Raw genomic sequence first — 23287 nt, forward strand, 5'->3', positions numbered from 1 at the left:
AAAGTTTTTGAAACTTTAATAGAACTTTATCAGACAAAAATAAAATATTAACAAAGGGGACTGCTAATGCAATTTAGTTATTAGAAAAGTAGAGGTAGTCATTAATGATAATAATGTTCATCACATTCACTATAACAGCACATCAATAACGAGTTAATATGAAGAGCACATAAAGTACACCAAGTGTCATTATCAAAATTACAATCCAAAGACTTCAAAGTATTACTAAAGGAAAGGAATATGTTCCACCTTGTTTCAGAAGAAAACTTTAGTAATAAGCTGTACGTTAAGTTTTTCCTATATAAATTAAGAGGAACAACGGATTCTATAACAAGCTTACTTCTGCATGAAAAGTGAGTAACTTTAGCTATTCATTATTACAATCTGCATCAGGAATACACAAACAGCCATGAGATTCATAAAACTTGAAAATTACAGGAGGTCAACTTTATTGTGCATTTTATTAGGTATAATAATCACTGGCAAGTTATATTTCATAATATGTAGTTCTCTTTTGGGAACATTATACTGGAATTGGAAATAAAGAAAAAAATATGCAAGACAACAAGGGGTGAGGAAGTGGAATTGATTTGAAGACAAAGCTACTGGGCATTCATTTCTAATAAATATATAAATAAAACATTATCATGATTTATGCCTTCAAAGTTAACAAGAGTAAAACTAATATGAAGCATCTCCATAATGCAAGAAGATTACAATAAGTCACCTTACCAGTATACACTTAGTGTAGTCCCAGGAGTTTCATTCTGGGTTCAAAACATGGCATAAAACAATGATACATCAATCTAAACAAAGATTTAATGAAGCATTGTAGGCTTGCATTATATTAACAGGACTATTTTACCTTTTCTCCTTTTGCAAAATATATCTTCTCACAAAAACAGTTGTGTATATACTGTATGAAAGACAAATATCAAGTTAAGTGAGTGAAGCAAACAAAAAACAATACTTTCATGATAGGAACACATGTAACAGATCAATATACACACATTAATTGCTACTTTCAGCCACTTTTAAATGAATTACCTCAATGATGAGTGAGGAGTGGAGAAGAAAAATATGAATGAATTACATTCATGAATTAATGAAAATAATTGTCAACATGAGTGAATTACCATTCTAAAGAGCTTGATGAAATTGTAAATAAAATAATGCTCATGAGGATGACCAAATGAAGGATGAAAATGTGGAGATATGTATGTACACTCAAACATTTTTTCAAAATGTTCATGGAATTTACTCATATAAATAAATTACAAGTAAATATAGGAAGATGGTAAAATTCGACTCAGTTTTGTCGATACATTTTTTTATAACGGTTAGCCCTGCAAGGATTCTTTACATCTCTAGGTGAAACCATATTATGCACACATACATGCAGTTATATATGTATGCATGTAAAAATATGCATATACATATTAAAATGACCAACCCCAAGCCCACAATCACTGAGCCATTGGATCTCACTGTTATAATGAAGTTGGTTATTTTAATATATATAAATATATACTGTTTATATTGGTACTATTGTGTGTATGATATGCATGTATCCTAAATGCATGTAATATGTGTTTACTGGAACTAACTACGTTGGTTTATCTGCTGTGTATGCATGTACGGGGATTTTTCTATTTCACTAACCATTTGTTTACCATGTAACGCAATTCATACGATGGAAGTGTAAATACATATATGTATATATATTTGTTTTAAATTCCCAGTTAAATACTCAATGCATACGGTCAGACACATATACTGTACAACTTTGAAAAGCAATACTAAATAATATAGTAAACATCACGTAACTGTTAACACTTGCTACACAGGTTCCCTTCTACAACTTGCAGCAGAGATACCGATGTAAGCTTTGGGTGTAACAGTCAAAGGTGATGTCATATGTTGAGAGGGGGATGTGTTAGCGATTCACTTAAATCCATGTCTTGGTAACTTTTGAGATCACTAGAAGGTACATCTTCAGTTATCATAGCATCACTGCTGCTACCGTCACTGGTGTCACCTTTAACTTGTTCATCACCCTCAAATCTGTCACTGTCTCCTGAGCCATGATGATCTTGTCTCCCAAACTGATCTCTGTGTTGCTGTCTCATAAACTGCTCCCTTGACTCTTGCTCTCTATACCTGTCACTGTGTTCCCTGCTACCAAACTGATCACTGTGATTCTGACTACTGAAACGATTACTGTGCTCCTGACTTCCAAATCTGTCCCCGTGGTTTTGGTTACCAAACGACGATGTTTGATCGGTGGCAAGTGCAGGTGAAACTGGCTTGAACAAATGTGGTGGAGGGTCTGGGGTTTGGGCAGGAGTCTCACTAAGAGAAGCAGGAGAATATGGAGGTGCAGATAATCCAGGGGAACCTGATGAACATATGGACTCTGGTGTACCAACACTCCCTAATGACCCTGGACCTGCAGGGCTGGGTGTGCTTTCAAGACTGTTGAAGAAAGAAAAAACATGATAAATCTGCTAATTTAATATTTTTTTTTATAAATATCTAATTTTTTAACATAAAGCTACTTTATGAGTTTTTTTTATACTGCACATACAATACAAATACCACAATGATCCTTAAGAGATACAACACATACATCTTTGGTATGGCAGAAATTAAGAATGCTCAATGACTTGGATCAGACATAAATTTCATGACAGATTATGAAAAAATTGTAGGAAATAGGACAGAACTCTCACCACATCTTCAAAAAAATGTACTGAGTTTTGATGGAAATCAAAAGTAAAGGGAGAGTGCTTGTACTGATCCAATAGATTTAGTGTCAACTAATTTGCGTAAAATGACCTTGCAATTCAGTATCATGCAGGTGTACATTATTCTGGTCACTTCTCACCTACCTTTCCAGTATATTTTACATATATTTCATTCTAAGTTAAACTCCTCATTTAAGAATACATACTTTGGGTCAGCCCTGTGAGTCTAAGATGTGACTCTGTGGTCAGGTTAAACTGCTAGTAATTACTTAAGTAAATGAGAAACTGAATACTACAAAATATACTTCAACATAAGGCCAAAGTAATATAGTATGTAAATAATATTTAAACAATTACTGAACTGTAAACATTTACCATATTGTATGAAAAACTGCCTGTCTTCCTATTATCTAGGTAGTAGCCAGCTTCAAAAAATGATTAGGTGGTAACCAGCTTCAGAAAATGATTAGACAATTATGTTTTACAGTTATCATTAAAACTTAAAAACTAAAAAATTTATGAACCTCATTTATATTTAATAAATCTTTATTTTACCGATTTGTCAAATCTGCTGGCTAAACTTAGACAAGTAAATAACATGAACTACAAACTGATAAAGAGCCAGTGGGCAGAAATGGGTAAACTATCCTAATATTATATAGGCAGAAATGGGTAAACTATCCTAATATTATATAAAGGTTTGAAATGGAAAATTACTTAAAATTTTAGATGTATTTCATCCACCTGCTTCAGAGATCCAAATGCACACATCACCCCTTACAAGAACTCATAAATATAGATGTATTACAATTTTGATGCTTTATTGTGTTAGCACCAAAGAATGCCCGAATTACATTACAATGTAATATGATACAAAGGGAAGCGTGTGTATGGTAAACCATATAGAGGACTGAGTTTTGGCTGTAATTTCTGGGCAATGAGAGTTCAACTAAAAAGGCATGCAGCTCCTTGACATTTAACCCTTTAACGCCAATTGGACGTATTAAACGTCGATATAAATTGTCTGTTGGGTGCCGATTGGACGTATATACGTCTATATAAAAAAGTTTTTTTTTAAATTCACGGAAAAATAGTTATAGGCCTACTAGGCAAAAACTTTTGAATCGCTCCTTGGGGGATGCTGGGAGCTCATGGATCAAGGCGTAGTTTTGTTTACAATCATTACCCAGGCGCGCAAGCGTGAATTTCTTTCTCCTTGCACTAAAAAGCACCAACGACACATCTCAGAAATTATTTCATCACTTTGACATAATTTTTGCACCATTTTATATTAGCCATTACATGGAGTATTATATATGAAAATGTGCGCAATTTCATGTAGAATACAACAAAATACAACCCATGGTTGTAGCTTTTATCATTTTAAAATATTTTCATATAAATAACGATAAGTGCCAAAATTTCAACCTTCAGTCAACTTTGACTACACTACCGAAATGGTCAAAAAACGCAATTGTAAGCAAAAACTCTTAAATTCTAGTAATATTCAATCATTTACCTTCATTTTGCAACAAATTGGAAGTCTCTAGCACAATATTTCGATTTATGGCGAATTTGTGAAAAAAAACTTTTTCCTTACGTCCACGCGGTTAACTCTTCCGAAAAAATCATAAATTTTTTCGTCCAATTGTCGTAATGTTTGCACCATTTTAAATTAGCCGTTACATAAAGTTTTATGTATGGAAATGTGTGCAATTTCATGTAGAATACAACAAAAAACAACCCATGGTTATAGCTTTTATCAGTTTTGAAATATTTTTATATAAATAATAAGTGCCAAAATTTCAACCTTCGGTCAACTTTGACTCGACCGAAATGGTAAAAAAACGCAATTGTAAGCTAAAACTCTTACATTCTAGTAATATTCAATCATTTACCTTTATTTTGCAACACATTGGAAGCCTCTAGCACAATATTTCGATTTATGGTGAATTTATGAAAAAAAAAAATTTTCCTTAAATCCACACGGTAATTCTTCCGAAAAAAATCAGAAATTTTTTCGTCCGATTGTCATAATGTTTACACCATTTTAAATTAGCCGTTACATAAAGTTTTATATATGAAAATGTGTGCAATTTCATGTAGAATAAAACAATAAACAATCAATGGTTGTAGGGTTGTAGCTTTTATCAGTTTTGAAATATTTTCATATAAATAACGATAAGTGCCAAAATTTCAACCTTTGGTCAACTTTGACTCGACCGAAATGGTAAAAAAACGCAATTGTAAGCTAAAACTATTACATTCTAGTAATATTCAAATATTTACCTTTATTTTGCAACATTTTGGAAGTCTCTAACACAGTATTTCGATTTATGGTGAATTTATGAAATAAACTTTTTCCTTACGTCCACGTGGTAACTCTTCCGAAAAAATCATAAATTTTTTCGTCCGATTGTCGTAATGTTTGCACCATTTTAACTTAGCCGTTACATAAAGTTTTATATATGAAAATGTGCGCAATTTCATGTAGAATACAACAAAAAAGCAACCCAAGGTTATAGCTTTTATCAGTTTTGAAATATTTTCATATAAATAACGATAAATAGAAAAAATTCGTCCTTCGATCAACTTTAACTCGACCGAAATGGTCGGAAACTGCAATTGTAAGCTGCAACACTTACAGTCTAGTAATATTCAATCAATTACCTTCATTTTGCAACAAACGGGAAGTCTGTAGCACAATATTTCGATTTATGATGAATTTTTGAAAACATCTTTTTTTTATATCTGCGTTACAAATTCACGCATCATTTTGGGATAATATTTTCTCTGTGTTGCATTATCATTTTACAATGTGTTATATACCAAAATGATCGCAATTTAACCGTTTTGCTCACAGTGCAATTTGTATATAATTATATATGAAATTTTTTTTGCGCTGTCATATATCCCAATATTTATATATGATAATGATATTTTTTTTCATTTCTGATGGTTGCACACTAAACTTTAGACAATGACAAAAAAAGGAGCCAAAAATGAACTCTTAATCTTGAAAACTAGGCGTGCTGTGATTTTTTGAAAAAAACATTTTTTCCGCTTCAGCGCTCGCTCACGAACGCCGCCGGCATAAGGGAGACGGTTTTTAAAATACCGCTTCGGCGTTTAAGGGTTAAGAGGTGGGAACAACAATCAAGAGCACTAAACACAGTCACCAGGTGGGGTTCATACTGTGATCTAGTGAGGGCCGCACCAAGATCAAATACAACTCTGAGTTTTGATGCTACCCCTAATGAACTGGGCAAAACTACGAAACCAGTCCTAAATGTTTTTATCATAATTAAGCTTAAACCAAGCTGAAGGTCAACACTCAAACCAAGGGAAGGGCATAGACATCCAGACCATTCCAAGGTTGAAGCACAGATTCCACAGCCCATACTGCTGGGTCCAATTTGGTCTACCATACTAAAGTTTATGTCCTATGTGGAAGATAGTAGGTCTGACTTTTCCAAGGTAATTTGCAAGCCAAATGATGTTCAGAAACTCAAGCGTTTCCATAACTCCTCTCCTCTCCCAGATGATGAACCCAGGCAGCATGAGTGCAAGTGATGTGGTGAAGACCTGAGGGGCTGTGCACAAACCATAGCAAAGAGCCTATAAGTGGAACAAATGGCCACACCAAAAATAAAGCACACGCACACGTTGCTAGATCTCACAAGATTCCTTGCTTTTCATCTGCGATTTAACCGGATCCAGCTATGCACTAGAAAATTATCCTTTTGTTAAGACCGAAGGTTTGTTTGCGTATGAAAAAAAAGCACAGAAACTTCCTGGAAAGCAGGCAAATCATAAAATGGAAGTAATCATCAAAAGAAGAGAATCTAGCTACTAACAGAATCCAAAGTCTCCATCCAAAAGGGTGGAAGATAATAAACCTGTTAAGATGTCTGTAATATATAAAAACCTGTTAAGTTGTCTGTAATATATAATCGGTCTCCAACCATCCTTAGTTGCCCCAGTGCTTTGCATCTATGCCTAACATCTATAAATCAATCAACCAATCCAACCATCTCAAGACTTCACCTTATATGACAAGGAGTCCATCTCATTGTGTGGACTTTAAAGGGAAAAGCTCTGACGGGACAGCAGAACTTCATCTTCTATATATTAGTGGCCAACTCTACCTGGCAACTTAACAATGAGATTAACTCCAACCTCAAAACCAAAAGAGTGGTTTGGAACTGCACAATGCAGCTTACAACACATAACAAACATGAAAAACCAAAGCAACCAACCCCTACCCCAAAATAAAACACACACACACACACGCAGTGATAATCCTGAGAAACAGAGCATTACAATCAACTTCAAAGCAGTCTCGCTGACACGCCAACCTTCCCTTCTAGAACAGCTGAGTCAAGAGTAAGCAAGGAGTGTAAACAGCATTTTTTCTCCCTACAAGATCTTTTGTGTTGGTGTGACAGGCGCTGTTCACAGGAATTAAGGCTATCTTATGATTAATGGGTTTTTAAAAACAAATAAAATACAAAGGCAGACTTTACAAGATTATAATGATAAAAGGATTACATGCTTTCCTGCCTCCATGGAAACTATAGATGCCTCTCTATTTACAGCCAAGTTCTTAAGTCCAACACTACCTAACCCTGAAGCCCCATCCACACAGTCAAGCTTTGTCCGACAAACTTTGTTCGATGTGACATCAGAATCGGGAAAAGTCAGAACCACATCCGCTGTTTCTCTGCTTCTGATGTCACATCAAACAGAATTTGCCGAGCAAAGCTCGACCATGTGGATAGGCCTTAACAGTGTAATTCATGTGTAGCCTAATACCCAATTGTGCACACAGAACAGATCATACAACTAAACTACAGTATAACACCAACCAAAAGTTTGTACTAGATTTTTATCTAATACATGGTAAAGAAGTCCCCACCTTATGACCAAAGTTCCCACAAAATATAGAGTATGAGGGAAACTTACAATTAGTACTCAAACTTCCAACATACAGCAACTGTGCCAGCTTCAGTATCCTGATCCATGACGCACTTCATCATTTACAATTGTCCCCTGTAGTGGGGTAGTGCCGTCAGTGCACCTCATTCGGTGCAATGTAGGTAATACTTAGGTTCTTTGCAGCGTCCCTTCGGCCCCTAGCTGCAACTACGTACTTTCATTCCTTTTACTGTACCTCTGTTCATGTTCTCTTTCTTCCATCGTGCTGTCCAACCTCCCCTAACAATTGTTTCATGGTGCAACTGCAAGGTTTTCCACTTGTAACACCTTTCAAACCTTTTACTGTGAATTTCCGTTTCAGCACTGAATGGCCTTAGTTGCCCCAGTGCTTGGCATAATGCCAAAAATCTATACAAATCAAAAATCAAAATTTACAATTGTCTACCATAAATCTTTAAACGACAACTACCTCATAATCTATGTCTTCTATATAAATTTCTACATTAGTTCTGGTGCTTCTTTACTTGATATTTCCTCTATTTCCTACAGATAAGATGTGGAGATTAATAAGTAACCTTGATACAATTTCCTAGCTGTTACTACAGCCCTAATCAAAAGGGTTCAAGACCTATAGTCAGTTTTTATAATAAAATGAGCCAGGGGTAATCAGCGGTGCTTATGGCATTGTGTGAATCACTACAAAGTATCACTGATAACCTAGAATGATTGCTCACATGCTTCGCTTCAAAGACACTAATCCAAAATCAAACAAGACTGATATAGTACCAACAAAATTCAACTGATATCCTCTCATAGTACAGAGACAAAATAAGCCTCAAGATGGTAACATACAAACATCTCTGGAAACAAACAGATATTGATCAATAGCTCAAGTATTAAGTATATCTTAGTTTTACCAGACCACTGAGCTGATTAACAGCTCTCCTAGGGCTGGCCCGAAGGATTAGATATTTTTTTTACGTGACTAGGAACCAATTGGTCACCTAGCAACAGGACCTACAGCTTATTGTGGGATCCAAACCACACTATATCGAGAAAGAAATTTCTATCACCAGAAATAAATTCCTCTGATTCCGTGTTGGCTGAGCCGGGATTTGAACTTCGGACCACCGGGTTGGCAGCCGAGCGCAAAAACCACTCATCCAGCAAGGAACTGATCTATAGCTCAATATAATATGAATAATATGAATACATAGTGCTGAAACTAGCAGAAAAAAGACAAAGAGGACTAATCAGGACTACGGCTTTCCCTTAAGGATAAAATTAGCTAAACACATTAGGTATTACTCTAACAGCTTGATTAATTAGGCAAGGTCTTATCTTTTTGCAAGCAACAGATCAAGCTCATTAAAGATTGTTCCTTCTACTATAAACTTAAGTGAGTCAAGAGAGCCCATCTCCCACCAAATCCCATTAAAGGAAAATCTATGTAAAACATCAATGATGATTTTTTTAAAACATTATACTGTACTGTACAATACTGTCACCAAGATTTTATGACAATGGAAGATAGATAACATTACTTGCAAATTTTTGGGGGCTAACAATTCTCCATTGTGAATAAAAATTGTTATATTAGTTACTGATTATCTGAAAACTTACCTGTGAGGCTGGGTTATCAGGAGACCCCCACCGCATCTTTCTGGATTACAAGTAGATGCTCGTTTACTTGGCGTCAGAAAAGATTCACAACGCTCATCCACTTCCCACTTGCGCTTGAGACCTCCTAGAGGTGAAGGACGAAGAGCAATAGGACTGAGACTTCTCCTTGTGGCAAAGGTCTTTTTAGTAGGTGAAGGTGAAGGACAAAAGGATGTATTTCGTACATGCTGTTGAAGTGATGGGGAAAAACACTGTCGCCCAACTCCACGAGTAGGAGAAGCACCGCATCCTGTTAAAGGTACTACAGTTGGAACTATAGTTAAGTGCAATGGATCAGCAAAATCTCTTCGCATAGATGACATAGCTCCTGATACTGTTCCAGGAACACTATGGGATACACTGCTGGGAACACTTAGAGATGTAGCCATGCTTGTAGGTATGCTTCCACCACTTATACTATGTGACTTTGGTCTTCCAACATCTTCAGTCTGGAAGAGATTTTATCAGTTACAAAAATCTAATTATTTCTGCTCATAAAACATACCAAATAAACCTACAAAAAAATAAAGCACAGCTTGAATTATACAGGTTTACCATAAAACAAAAAACCAAATTGCTTGGTAATTTTCACTGTTGTTAACTGGCAATTTCTTGTCTCATGTCATCTAGAACACAATGGCTACAGAGATAACCTGTATGCATTCAAACTTCCATTACAACTGCATAACAGTCTACTAAGCATTATTCATAACATGAATAATCTTTAAGATAACAACCTTCTAAGAATTATCATTAAATTAGGGTAATTAAATGACTAACCCTCACATAGCTTGCTCTACAGATTAAGTCTTTGCAAAATGAAAGATAGAGCAGAGTAAAGTTGAAGAGCTATGAGGAAAGAGGAAAAAGAACAATGGTAATGGGTGAAAAGTAATAATGTTTGGGGTGTAGAAATTGTGTAGAGAATCTTTATGACCACTGAACAAGGTAACATGTGCAGGACGACCCATAAGACTTCTGTTAGATCCACCCCTAGAAAGTGAAGAATCAGTCCTCTGTGTCCTGATAGGAAAGAGGCTTCTACAGTATTGGGAATAGTGGGAAACCAGGAGTCTGAACTTTGGGTGCTAACACAAGCATTTTAACCTTTAATGGATGCATACCATCATATGAGTAACGATAACAAGTTTTTGAGTGCTGGACAGATTAACTTATGGCGAGTATCAATATTATGCACCATTGATTTGAATGAATCGGGCGGGAAAGAGGTTCCATTACTTCAATGGCCCATACATTAGATATTGGCAACTTTTACACAGACTCACTCATCACTATGGGTGTCTCAGGAATCAGTTTTGTTCTTGACTTTGGGGACATGTGCTCTTCTCTTTCCCATGACATCTTTTTTTTATTAGCTAAGAAATATGCCCAGGGACTGCTGTTGGTTTTAGTTCTTATCTTTTATGATATGATGTCAGTTATAATTATAATTTTGCAAAGAAATGTGCCAAGAAATATTAGAAAAAACAAGAAATATTAAAAACACATGTATACCTAAGTAAATGTTGTAAATATTTTACAACAAAATTAATACTCAGAATATGTAACAGATTTTAGTTCTTATCTGTTATGATACTGAGTGAGCTGTAATTATAGCTTTACAAAATAAAATAAAATAAATTACTAGAAAAAATATATATAACTTTGTAAAGCTTACAAGTGTCTTGTGAAAAGGGGCCAAAAGGGTTGTAAATAGTCACTTTCAACTTCCCATGGTGGAAAGTAAGGAAATTTTTTTTTTGAATTTTTTTCTTTTATCTTCTGCATGTGCATATCTTCCTCTTTCCACTGATGCATTTTTTTCTTAAACTGGCCAACCTTAAAGTTTGTCCGGTCTGGGGCTGATCATGAGGGATAATAATAAAATATGCATGCAAACATCTGTATACTAACCAGAGTTAAGTCTTCCCAAGATTGAGATAAAGAATCTGTAATCTGTAATGCTGACTGAACAGTTCTCTCGTGTGCAGCTTCTCGGTTAACAACATCCATTCCTTCTTCAACACGTAGTTGGCAAACACGAAGAGGTCCACTGCCGCGAGTACTTCCTGGTGACTGTACAAAATAAAAAAAGAAAAAGCCAAGTTAAGCAAAGTAAAGCACTGCAAATATCCTTTTCTAATCCTAATCATAATATAAAAATAAAATGTTTAGTGATATAGCCCTTTCCCAGAAATCTTGGTTGATGTCAGGGCCTCTGAACCTTACACAGTATCTTTCAATTTCTCAATGCAAGAGAATCATACAACAATAGAGTAGGCTACTATCCATGCTGTCAAGCAAATTCTTCTATTTATTTTTTTATAAAAATTTCAATGACCTTTCAATTTGCATTCATATTTTGGGTAGAATCTTACTTTGCAACCATAATCTGAGTTTCCACACTGCTTCTAATTTGTATTGGAGGGATTACATTGTTCATTTGTGTAATCTGCCTCCAAAAATTAGATGTGTCATTTGGATATGAAATCTTTTCTTTACCTCACATACTAAAAGTTTTTTTTACTTATTTGTAACTATGTAGATATCACTCTTATATTCATGGTGTTGCTTTAATATTCCTCCTTAACAGGAACAAATCTAAAGCAATTAAATTCTTCAGTAACCCACTCACACTTTGTCTCTCAAGTCTCTTCCTCTGCCACAAGATAACCTCTCTCTCTCTATTTTAGACCTTATTTAAGTCCCCTGTTTTCTTGCTCTCAAGAGCAGACTTCCTCCTCCTCCTCCTTTCTTTACTTTCCATTTTCCTCTGGGACTGAGTACAAAAAGGACATGAGGTCACCAATCTTTCCTCAAAAAAAGCAAATTGTAAAATATATACTTTTTTAAACTAACCTAAGTAAGCTAGTCTGTAATGGATCTTATCAACAATACAAGTGATATTGGCTAGCAACTGGAAGCTACTCAGCAAATGTTGATGAGTGGAGAGGGTGGCAATGTCATACTCCAATCTTCATAGCAGTGTTATAGATGTTGATGCTTGTATGTTTCAAAGAGGCTGAAGTGATACTTCAAAGAAGTTTCAGAGAGGCTGAAGTGCTACTTCAAAGAACTGTTCCTGTTATTCATCCTATTTTCAAATAACACAACAGCACAAGAATCACAAAGTTTGTTTGATAGATTAACATCATACATCTGAGATAAGACTCAAAATAAATCTGAGGATAAGCACGAGTAATGAGGACACAGTCTGCAACATAGGATGAACTAAAACTAGATGAAGAAAGGGTTAAATAGGTTGAGTCTTTCAAATATTTGAGAATAAGAATATTCAATACAGGTTCTCTTCATGCAGAATTTAGTGGAACAAACTAAAATAAGAAAATCACTATATCACAGATATCAAAAGAATTTGATGTTGTCTACAGAGAAACAGGTGCTGGAAATCCCCCTAGAATGACACCATGATCAGTGCACAAACCAATGCCTCTGATACAAGGCAAAGGTTGTTGCTCGTCATGATGTAAGGATAGATGTCCGAGATACTTTAGAAAACCCCGTTGCTCGAAGGAGATGGTCGAGAGTCTCCAAGCGATAAGTGTAGCATGCAGAGGCTTTGATGGAACCACATGGAACTTGGTTGTCTGAGTAAATCCTTCCTTAATGGAAGAATACAAGGGAGATCCACCAAAAGTGCCAGGAGGTCTGGAAACCACTCTTTCCGAGGCAACAACAGAGCTACCACAGTCATTCTGCAATGGTTTGATTCCCAAACTTGTATAACAATTTCCCTATTAGTACAAATGGAGGAAAGCCATACATATCTACGTTGGACCAATCTTGAAGAAATGCGTCTACTGCCCAAGCCTGAGGGTCCTGGCATGGAGAGCAATGGTACACTGAATGTTTCTTGTTCATCCATGTCGCAAATGAGTCCACACTTGGTGTTCCTTGTGGATTCCACAGTGACTGGCAGACATGCAGATGTAACGACCATAATGTGGGTAAGACCTGTCTGTGGGTAAGACCTGTCCTTTCCAGCACAATTGATCTGCCAAAACATTGTTTTTTCCTGAAATGAACTAAGGAACCAAAACTATGTTCCTAGTTCATCCCAAAGAAGCAACTTCGCCACTATCACAAACACTGACTTCGATCTCGTGCCCCCTGGTTTCTGATGTATGCCAAAGAGGTGGTACTGTCTGACATACTGCTATTATCTTTGCTCTGGCTAAGTGTTCACACTGAAGGAGGGACTTCTATACTGCCAACAGTTCTAGATTGTTCAAGTGCAACTCCCTCTCTTGTGGTGACCATATCCCAGACATCTAATGGCCTCCTAGACATCCTCCCCAGCCTGTCATTGAAACATCTGAAAACAAGGTTAGGCCTGGGCTTGCTACACCTAGGGATGACCCTGTTCCCAGTCTCTAACGATCATTCCACCATGCTAACATCTCCCAAAGACTAACTGGGACCAAAATTAAATGGGAGTCTGGCAGGGACTTCCTGTCACAAGTTTCTCTAAAGAAGAGCTGAATTGGCCTAACCTTGTTTTCAGACGCTTCAATGACAGGCTAGGGAGCATGCCTAGGAGGCCATCAGAAGTCTGGGATATGGTCACCACAAGAGAGGGAGTTCCACATAAACAATCTAGAAATGTAGGGATAACGGTGGGAAAGAAGAAGGCATCCAATATTTAAAAAAAACAGTCAAGTGAGCAGGTAGTTCCCCCATCCATCACATACCTACCAATAGTTAACTAACTTCTTACCAAGCTTCAACAACTGGCTGTTGCTGAAGGTATATCCACATAAAGATGAATGTTTTTTTTAATGTACCAAGAAATTATATGTATGTCCATTACTGTTCCTTGAATTGCCACAGATTACACAACTACCTTATGTCATACTTACAAGAGGTGATACTGGTCCAAATGATGCACTAAACCGTCGGACACGAGGCTGAGCTCCATGAACCTCATTCGATACCATTTCTCTGTGTGTATAATATTCAATGATATAAGATGCAGTATATAACAAAACAGATACATATACTATCTATTTGCACATTTCATGTACACAAAACCTTTAATTTTATTTACATTAATTTTTTAGAATGTGACCTATGATTAAGAGGTTCCACTTAATATCACAATATCTTGAAAATATCAATTCCCTGGTACAGACTAGGAACATAAATACTGTATACTTAACTCTATAACAAATAATGACTTTCATTCAATAAGTGAAGACTTACATAGATAAAACAAAGCTGGCTGTCTACAGTTATGTTTAAAATTCATTTTTAGAAGAAAAGTACTAAAAAAAAAAGTGAAGTCCCTGTTACGACGCCACTTCTCAACCCACTAATGTAATATTTTGAGGAGGAAAGTCATCTCAAATAGGTCTGTGGTGTGATTCGTTTTTTAATACTCCCAAACTTCAATAACCTCCCAATACTTTTGTTCCCTCTGGTTCCCTTGATGGTACATCTTTTTACCTTATTTTTAAAGCTGAACCCCTCCCTTTCCCTTTTCCAATCACTGATGTGCCTGTCTTACTAAAATACAATTTGAAAATAATGACCATGTGAGCTACCTCTTCTATTACAGTAGAGTTCTTGAGTAAAATGTGTCTGCACAGAACAAATAAATATTTCAAAAATATCTCCTTATAATAAAACAGGTGACAGTAAAACTGGTACTTCCAGCTTTTGTCATATGGCCTGATTCATCAGAACAAAAGTGAAGCCTACCTAGTTGCAGAAGCTGTTGTTGGTGCTGAAACAGGACCCTGGGGTACAAGTTGGTTGATCATGGGGGCACTACTTGATCTTTTTAACTTGCCTCCTCCACCACTGCTCTGTCCCGAGAGATGACCAGAAGAAGAAGGGGTGCTCCCACAACCCTCACTGTCAGACACGCTGGCTCCACTAACATCTACATCCATCGTGATAATCTTGGCATTCACCAATACATTCTGATAAAAAATAAGCATAATCAGTTTTGTATACACAACAAAAAATCAAATATCAGTTCAGCAGAAGTTAGCTAGTCATAGATGAGAGAGAGAGAGAGAGAGAGAGAGAGAGAGAGAGAGAGAGAGAGAGAGAGAGAGAGAGAGAGAGAGAGACTTACTATATTCCAATGGTAGATACAATTTACTAACAAAATTTAACACTGATATATCTATTACTAGCATCTATTTTGTCAGCAAAAATGGATTTTGTATTAATGTCAGAACTTTATATATAGTATTAGTAATTATTATAACTTTTCCTTTGTAGACCTTTCACTTTCAGTTCCTTTCATCTTTTCTAGAGAGAGAGAGAGAGAGAGAGAGAGAGAGAGAGAGAGAGAGAGAGAGAGAGAGAGAGAGAGAGAGAGAGAGAGAGAGAGAGTATACATACCACTCACCTTATTTTTAATGGTGTAAAGAACAAACTGTCCAGTTAACAACAGACCATTACAACAATTAAAATTTTAATTGAATAAATTTTACATACCTCTTCCTAACCCTGGTAAAATTATATCCCACTTTCCTTAAAATATCACTCAAAAGATTTCTCACAGAAAGAAATTTCTTAAAGTAACTAGGGAGGAATACAGTACATCAATAAGATATTGGTACTATTTTTACTGAATGGTAAATAAAATAAATCATCTCCAAAGTGATGACTACTAAAGGTACGAGCCTAACACCAATTTTTACACACACACACACACGACCACGAATAAATTAAGAAGTTACAAACCTGATTCCTGCTGCTGCAGGATGAGCAACTGCCTAGACCTTGCGACAGTTTCTCACCCTAAGAAAGGATAGAAGGAACTCAAATCTTATTAACCTCTACCAACATTTAAGATTCCTACTGTATGATTTCAAGATGAAAAAAGCAGATATGAAAACATTAGTTACTTCCAAGTTTTACTTAACTTTACTTTGTTGAGTAAACGATCATCATGTATATACCATGCATATACTAAATGCAAAAAATTGTGCATTTAGTATACCAGATGGACATCTTGTTTAATTTCATATTTTTCACTCAGATTAAAATAGCACAAGCCATGTCTACAAAATCTGTTCAAAGCTAGCTTGAGCATATACAACTCTACTAAGGAAGAGCAGTACATGCCTTTCAGTAGGAAGACCTGACTCAGAAAACTGGCTTCACCTCAAGACTAAGAAACGCTTCTCTTTGAGAGCAGATGAGTAAGTCCATGATCTGCTGTAAATTAGCTCTAACCAGACAGAGACCCACTCCATCTACGATACCAATCAGAGAAGACTGTCTACTAATTGGTACATGGTAGTTAAGGCTACCTCCACATGTGGATAACAGAGACTAGTGGGGCAAAGAGAAATTCTCGGTAACATTGGCCAGATTAGGATACCACTTGGCATGTGGCCAAACTGAACAAGCTTCTTCAAAGACAAACAGGTGACCTAGGACTACCTGCCAAAGCCAAACTTTTTGGGAGAAGATCAGAGACATAGTTACCTGTGCATCTTCTGACATGTAGAAAGTCCTATAGTGTGTCAATGGAGGAAAAATAGCTTGCCCAATTTACTAGACAGCTGAGAACCTGATCCACAGATCAGACTGTTATCCTGATCCACGACACCAAGAAGAAGCAGCAAATAAAACTGTTGGAACAAATGCTCTGCCTCCAATGCCCTTTATCAGCAAGATTGGCTTGACAAAGAAACAGCAGTTGCTTCCCTGACATCATTCAGTTCATAAAAAGCCAAACAATCTCTCCATTCCAACTTTGCCTGAAGGGTTTTTGAAGGACGACCTTCACATCCTGACAAATTCTCAAAAACATAGAAAAGGCTGATACTCCAGTCTACCCTGGTGAGTGCTCTCCGACCAAGGGCACAAACAATCAAACCTAACAGTATCAATCACTGAATAACAATTTGAGGCTTATTTAAGAGCGCTCACAATCCTTATTCCTGTAAATTTTATTTTTCCCTTTAATTATTAACAAATTTGGTAAAATACCATAAGTGCCTTATATTGAAACAATATAACTAGAAGTATTACAGTAATCTACTGGACTCAATACCAAGGGGATAACCAAAGAAGTAAAACAATCGCTACTGGAAGCTCAACAGAATTAAGCTTGATACCAAAAAAATAGCAGGAACAGCAGTTCTGCAGATACGTCTGTTATTATAATCCAGCAAGAACACTGATGAAGCACTGGTAGGAGGTGAAGAACTGTAAACATTCACACTCTTCCAGGGAGAGTTCAGCATGCACACTTGGGTCAGCACCATCTAAAAGTCAAGGCTGATCACCTACCTCATGAGAGAGAGAGAGAGTGAGTCACAGTACATAATCTAATAGTTTGCAACATCATGCTGGCTTTGAATAAATTCTGTGCATTAAGTATGAGACCATGGAAAATTCAAAGAAAATTCCCTTAAGATCTTTCTGAATCTCCAATTCTGGGGGAACAAATGATATGTGGAAGATTTCCATATCAAATTGGTTGGTTACCTTATGTTTCAATATCAGCCTACTTATCACTTACAAAGTCAAATCATTAAAATACTTTAAAACTGTTCTCTTGGCTCTGACTGAGAATTCTTATTATAGATACGATTAAGATTGAAAAGAATCACATTTAATGGGCCACTAATCACAGGCATCCTATTTCAATCTAAGCCTGAATACTAACAGGCTAGAAGTGAGATAAGTGGGCAAGCAATGCATACAACATTCATTGCAAAATGAAATATGCATAAAGTATATAAATTGGCCTTACAAACTACGTATTTAACTAAATTACAAAAAGAAGAGCATTACAAGCCAAAATAGTGGGGAAAAAAAGTGAAATGGAGGTATTCAAGATATAATGAGCCCTTCTTACAAAAACTAGCAGTTTGTATGATATTAAAGAAAAATTAGATAACCTATAGCCTATTTATAACTTTTGATTGTTTCTGCTGGTCAGGTAGGGCATGTTCCCCCAGATTTGGTTCGGTGAAAACATCCCTATCCCTGTAAGTACCAAAAACAAATTTCAGCACGATTTAGGGGATATGCAGGAAGGAGATGACAGAAAACCCATTCAGTTAGGACAAATCACATATTGCCCTAGCAAAGGTAATGTCTAAATGTATCCTTTGAAAGATCATTGCCATATTTCCAGTAAATTATGAATTTTGCATTTATCAGTCCCATAACCCTGGTCTATTTCATACAAAAAAGTGGGTCTATTTCCTATGTATGTCTAATTTATGATGACAAAATTCTGTTCTATTTTGTTCACATGCCTAATTCTCTATTTAACACTTCAATTTTACTTTCAACTATTATTTGATATTGGACTTTTATGCTGTGATCCTGTCTCCTTAATGATTAGTACAAAACCCATCCTCAAATCTATCACAAATTTATTTTTACCTAGATATTTACCATCTTTTACGTTTTACCAATCATTCCAATGGGCTGGTACTGAACTCAGCACTCATGGGAATGGTGCTGGTATTTAGATCAAATTTTACAGTCAAATAAACCAACGTCAAAATGTCCCAGCATACAATGAAATACAGGTAAATTAGCTATTTTTTTGTGTCCAAAATGTGATAATGGTTTTAACTGAAATTTGCTGACGCAACTTATGCTATCCTGTACTTAATCATGCAAAACTGATGACTACTACCCTGGTCTGGTTCCCACCAGTCACCGACTGTGATTTTTACTGTCTTTTATTTACATTTTTGCAAATACCTAGGGTAAAAAACCGCATGGTACAGGGGTGGACCATGTACGATCAATGTGTACAACCCCAAGAAAAGTACATTATAACGCGTCCTGACATCGGAGTAGAGGTCTTTAGCTCCGTTTCTCACCAACAAGAAGTCGCGTCTGATGCCCATCTCCAATGTCAGGACGCGTTATACTGTACTTTTTTTGGGGTTGTACACATTGATCGTACATGGTCCACCCCTGTACCATGCGGTTTTTTACCCTATATGTCCTTTTCTGTTTATATTTCCGTATTTTATTTATTCTTTTATGCTCATAGCCTAGGGGCTGGTACTACATATGGTGTCAATTTTGCAGGCAAACTGGTACTCACTGAACTGGGAGGACACGATAATAGGCTAAATATAGAGTGAAAAGTTGCAAATTTAGTGATCATAGTGTCAACGGCAATAACTTACCCTAGCCTTCAGTTTTACCTTTAATCATCTAAAGCCATCTAAAAATGACAAATTTTTACCCAATTTATATTTTCCATAACTAACAAACCTGAGATCTTAACATTAGGATAATACTAACGCCAAGCTGGAAACCGGTAGAATTCAAAATAAACTTGTGAGATCCACGGACTATTGGCATCTATACCAGGTCACAGTGTATGTTAGTACCCAGAATGCCCTTTGTGTCCTGTGACCCGACAGTTACTTTCCTACCGCCTTTAAGATAGGGACGTGATTACTAATATCTGTTTTAAAGCCGGTTTTAGTTTGCCTGATTTTATTAATTTTTTCTTTTTTTACATTTTCTTTCTCTGGGTGTTCTCAGTGTGGGTGTGATCTGATAGGTGTGTGTACGTTAGTACCCACGAGAGTCACATCTCTTATACCTTAAGTTTCTGAACATCCTGAACCCACTTGGCCCATACCAAGGAGAGACCCAAGGGCCTGGGCTAAGCTAAGGATATTGTAGCAGATAAGGATATCGTAGTCTAAACTTGGAATGGGATGGAATTTAGAATTCAGGCCAAAGGCCATGTGCTGGGGCTTAAGAGGCCATCCAGTGCCGATAAAGCAACAATGAGAAAAGGTTTGAGAGGTGTGTAACAGGAGGAAAACCTCCCAGTTACACTATGAAATACTAATACTGTTACGGGAGTGTGGTAAATAAGATGGAAGAGAATATGAAAGGAGGTATAGTAAGAGGAATGAGTGGGGTCGCAAAAAGTTTAACAGCTCTCCTAGGGCTGGCCCAAAGGATTACTAGATATTTTCATGTGGGTAGCAACCCAGCGCTGAAAAGGAAACCGACAGTAAAAGGTTGATAGGTGTAACAAGAGGAAAACCTCAAGGCAATTGTGCTATGAAGCAATTGTTAGGGGAGGGTGGAAAGTAAGATGGAAGAAAGAGAATATGAAAGGAGGTACGGTTAAAGGAACAAATGGGGTTGCAGCTAGGGGCCGAAGACACACTGCAAAGAACCTTATGTAATAGTGTACCATATGGGGTGTGCTCATGGGATTACTAGCCCCTCTACGGAGTCCAGAAATAAATTCCTCTGATTCCGCGTAGGCAATGCGAATCGAACCCAGAACCACCAGATCTGAGGGCGAGCCTGTAACCACTCGTCCAACGAGACCAAAGAAAGGCTGCAAAGAACCTCGAGTAATGCCTACAGTGCGCCGCTTGAGGTGCAATTGACAGCACTACCTAGGTACTACCGATGCTATTAAGGGGTAAACTTCGACTAGGTAAAGACTGGCATATTTAACCTTAATCTACGGTGGCCAAAACGGACTATGGTAAGACACACTTCTGGAGGTTTTAAATGCGTAAATATGACTTGTAAATTGACGCCAAAGAAGAGAAATTTTTAAAAATGAATCGGCTAAAATAGAGGTCTTTGTTGCCATGCAAGTCCAGATTACCTGATGTTTAATTTACCGAGGGTTGGGCTCCTCTACTTTGTCACCCACCAAGTGACCTCAATCATGACCCGCCGAGGCCAATGACCTGGCACAAACGTTGGGTAATATGGATGAGCCTTCAGTCTTCCCAAAGGAGATTAATAGTTACTGTAAACTGTAAATAAAATTCTAATAAAAGATTACGAGGCGAATTCATTCGTGTCATGGACCAGCACCACTTCGACGCTTTAATAAGCGTCAAAAGCCGCGGCCATTGTCGAAGCAACCCCAATTTTTAACTACTATGATGCACGCGACGCATTATGACACCCTAAATTGCTTCTAAAAAGTAACAGTTACCTCAATATTGGAGGACAAATCATCTTAGGGCGCAATGTTTTCGTCTAGAAGCCACCATTCGGTTTACTGACAGAATTTGCCTAAAGACGAGTTGTGATTGGTCGACTGTCATGCATCGGACCAATCAGAATTGACTTTGCACTTAGGCGATTCAGCTCTATGAAACTGGCATGATCTCTACGGGATTACTAAACAGCGCTCGAATAAACATTAATTAAAATATGCCTTTATTCTTTCTTCCTATTTTTGGTATAGATCAGGTTAATAGAGCGAAAGCAAAGACCTCAATGAGAATAGTTGTGTGAACCAGTACCTATCATTATTATTCTGCATACAGGTGATATTTGAAATTTCATATTTTATCAGCGTACTCTTAACGACTTCACAGGTCTTATGATGGGAATGTATATAAAGCCAGCACAGCCGTTCAAATTGTCGTTACTGTGAAACAAGCAATTGAAAAATATCAAAGTATTTAGTTTAGACAGGATCACTTTTTAAAAATCTTTTGAGTGGTATGGGTGCCATGACTAAGCTGGAAACGAAATACGTTGCCCACGATGTATACTTGGAAAGACAGTTATATCTCTGAATTCCCAGCTCTGTTGATAAAACAGAATTGTCGTTCTTTGAATGTCTGCGTAAAATGTTAACAACAAAATCTGAGAACTGTTTATTTTCTATCTGATTTCTTGCTAGTTTTTGCTGAAATATTCCAGATTCCAGGCCGTCCTACAGTTTGTCAGACAGAACCACCCCTCACGGCCATCTGGAAGTCCTGAAAGCAGACAATAATAATAATAATCAATTCGCAGTCAACTTGCACCGTTGCACATTTATGCAGTTCATGACATTCCACGTGAGAGGGCAGCTTTGAGGAAAGATTCTAAATTTTTGCGTAATCAAGGAAATGGAGGTGATGTTGTCAGTGGGTTTCTGTTATAAAAGATGACGATCGCGTTAGGAACCCAGAGAGGTATATAGCGGCCACGGGTATAGGCTCGGGAGGCACATAAATAAATGATTGAAGGGTAATATGCGATCACACCTTCCATATTTGGCTGAAAAGGAATGTCAAAATTATTCATTTTGCCCAAAACAGATCAGCTGAATTTATCTTTTTTGTAGAATGTGCGAAGGTCGAGTTTATCGGTTTGAAAACTAGTTGACATTACGTTTAAAATAAGGCAATAGGCTCATAGCGATGTTTGACATCTGCTATGGAAAAAAATTACTGTGGGAAAAATCAGTGAGAAAAAATTTAATTATTATTGTGCTATTTTTTATTTGTGTATTTATTCTTCCATTCACCTGCAAAAATTTCATTTTTAAAAAATATAGCTTTCTTACTATTGTCTGGTACTTAAAATTGGTGTAGGTTGACTTGGTCTGTTTTTCAGAAGCTATTGTTATTAAAGGGCCACTGACTTGAAATTTAACTTTCCAAAGAATACGGTGTTCATCTGAAAGAAGTAACAGAAGGTAAGAGGAAATAAATTAACAAATTGATAAGCCCCGTATTGGGGTAGTCCCGTCAGTGAGCCTCATGCGGCGCACTGTAGGCATTACTTAAGGTTCTTTGCAGCGTGCCTTCGGCCCCTAGCTGCAACCACTTTCTTTAATCTTACTTTACCTCCTTTCATATTCTCTTTCTTCGTCTTACTTTCCACCCTCTCCTAACACTTGATTTATAGTCCAACTACTTTGAGGTTTTCCTCCCGTTACACCTTTCAAACCCTTTACTGTCAATTTCCGTTTCAGCTCTGAATGGCTTTAGTTGCCCCAGTACTTGGCATAATGCCAAGAATCTATATAAATCAAAATTCAGGGAGTCTGTTCTATAATCCAGCAGACTTCTGGAACTGAGAAATTCGACAGCGTGGCATATTTACTGCATAGTAGCGTTGCTCCTTGCATTGGTTACCACAAAATCATGCTCAGATCTATTCCATATTTACTACTGTCAATAGATATATAGGCTGGGATG

General features: G+C 36.9%; 1 protein-coding gene across 3 annotated transcripts; it reads right to left on the bottom strand.

Moving 5' to 3' along the window:
- Window positions 1-21421, bottom strand: LOC135221844 (PPP2R1A-PPP2R2A-interacting phosphatase regulator 1-like). Of its 3 annotated transcripts, XM_064259762.1 has the most exons (7): window positions 21301-21344; window positions 16068-16124; window positions 15069-15292; window positions 14228-14309; window positions 11262-11423; window positions 9309-9796; window positions 1-2475 (listed from the first exon to the last, which is right to left on the bottom strand). In XM_064259762.1, exons 3-7 carry the CDS (start codon window positions 15260-15262, stop codon window positions 1914-1916), a joined length of 1488 nt encoding a protein of 495 aa, XP_064115832.1. In that variant the 5' UTR covers window positions 15263-15292; window positions 16068-16124; window positions 21301-21344; the 3' UTR covers window positions 1-1913. The 3 variants fall into 3 exon arrangements, with proteins under 3 accessions (XP_064115832.1, XP_064115831.1, XP_064115833.1); XM_064259761.1 differs by lacking the exon at window positions 16068-16124 and having other exon boundaries at window positions 21301-21421; XM_064259763.1 differs by lacking the exons at window positions 16068-16124; window positions 21301-21344 and adding an exon at window positions 20962-21190.
- Window positions 21422-23287: the final 1866 nt, after the last annotated feature.

The sequence above is a fragment of the Macrobrachium nipponense genome, chromosome 3 (assembly GCF_015104395.2).
Source record: "Macrobrachium nipponense isolate FS-2020 chromosome 3, ASM1510439v2, whole genome shotgun sequence".
In the NCBI taxonomy this organism is placed as follows: domain Eukaryota; kingdom Metazoa; phylum Arthropoda; class Malacostraca; order Decapoda; family Palaemonidae; genus Macrobrachium; species Macrobrachium nipponense.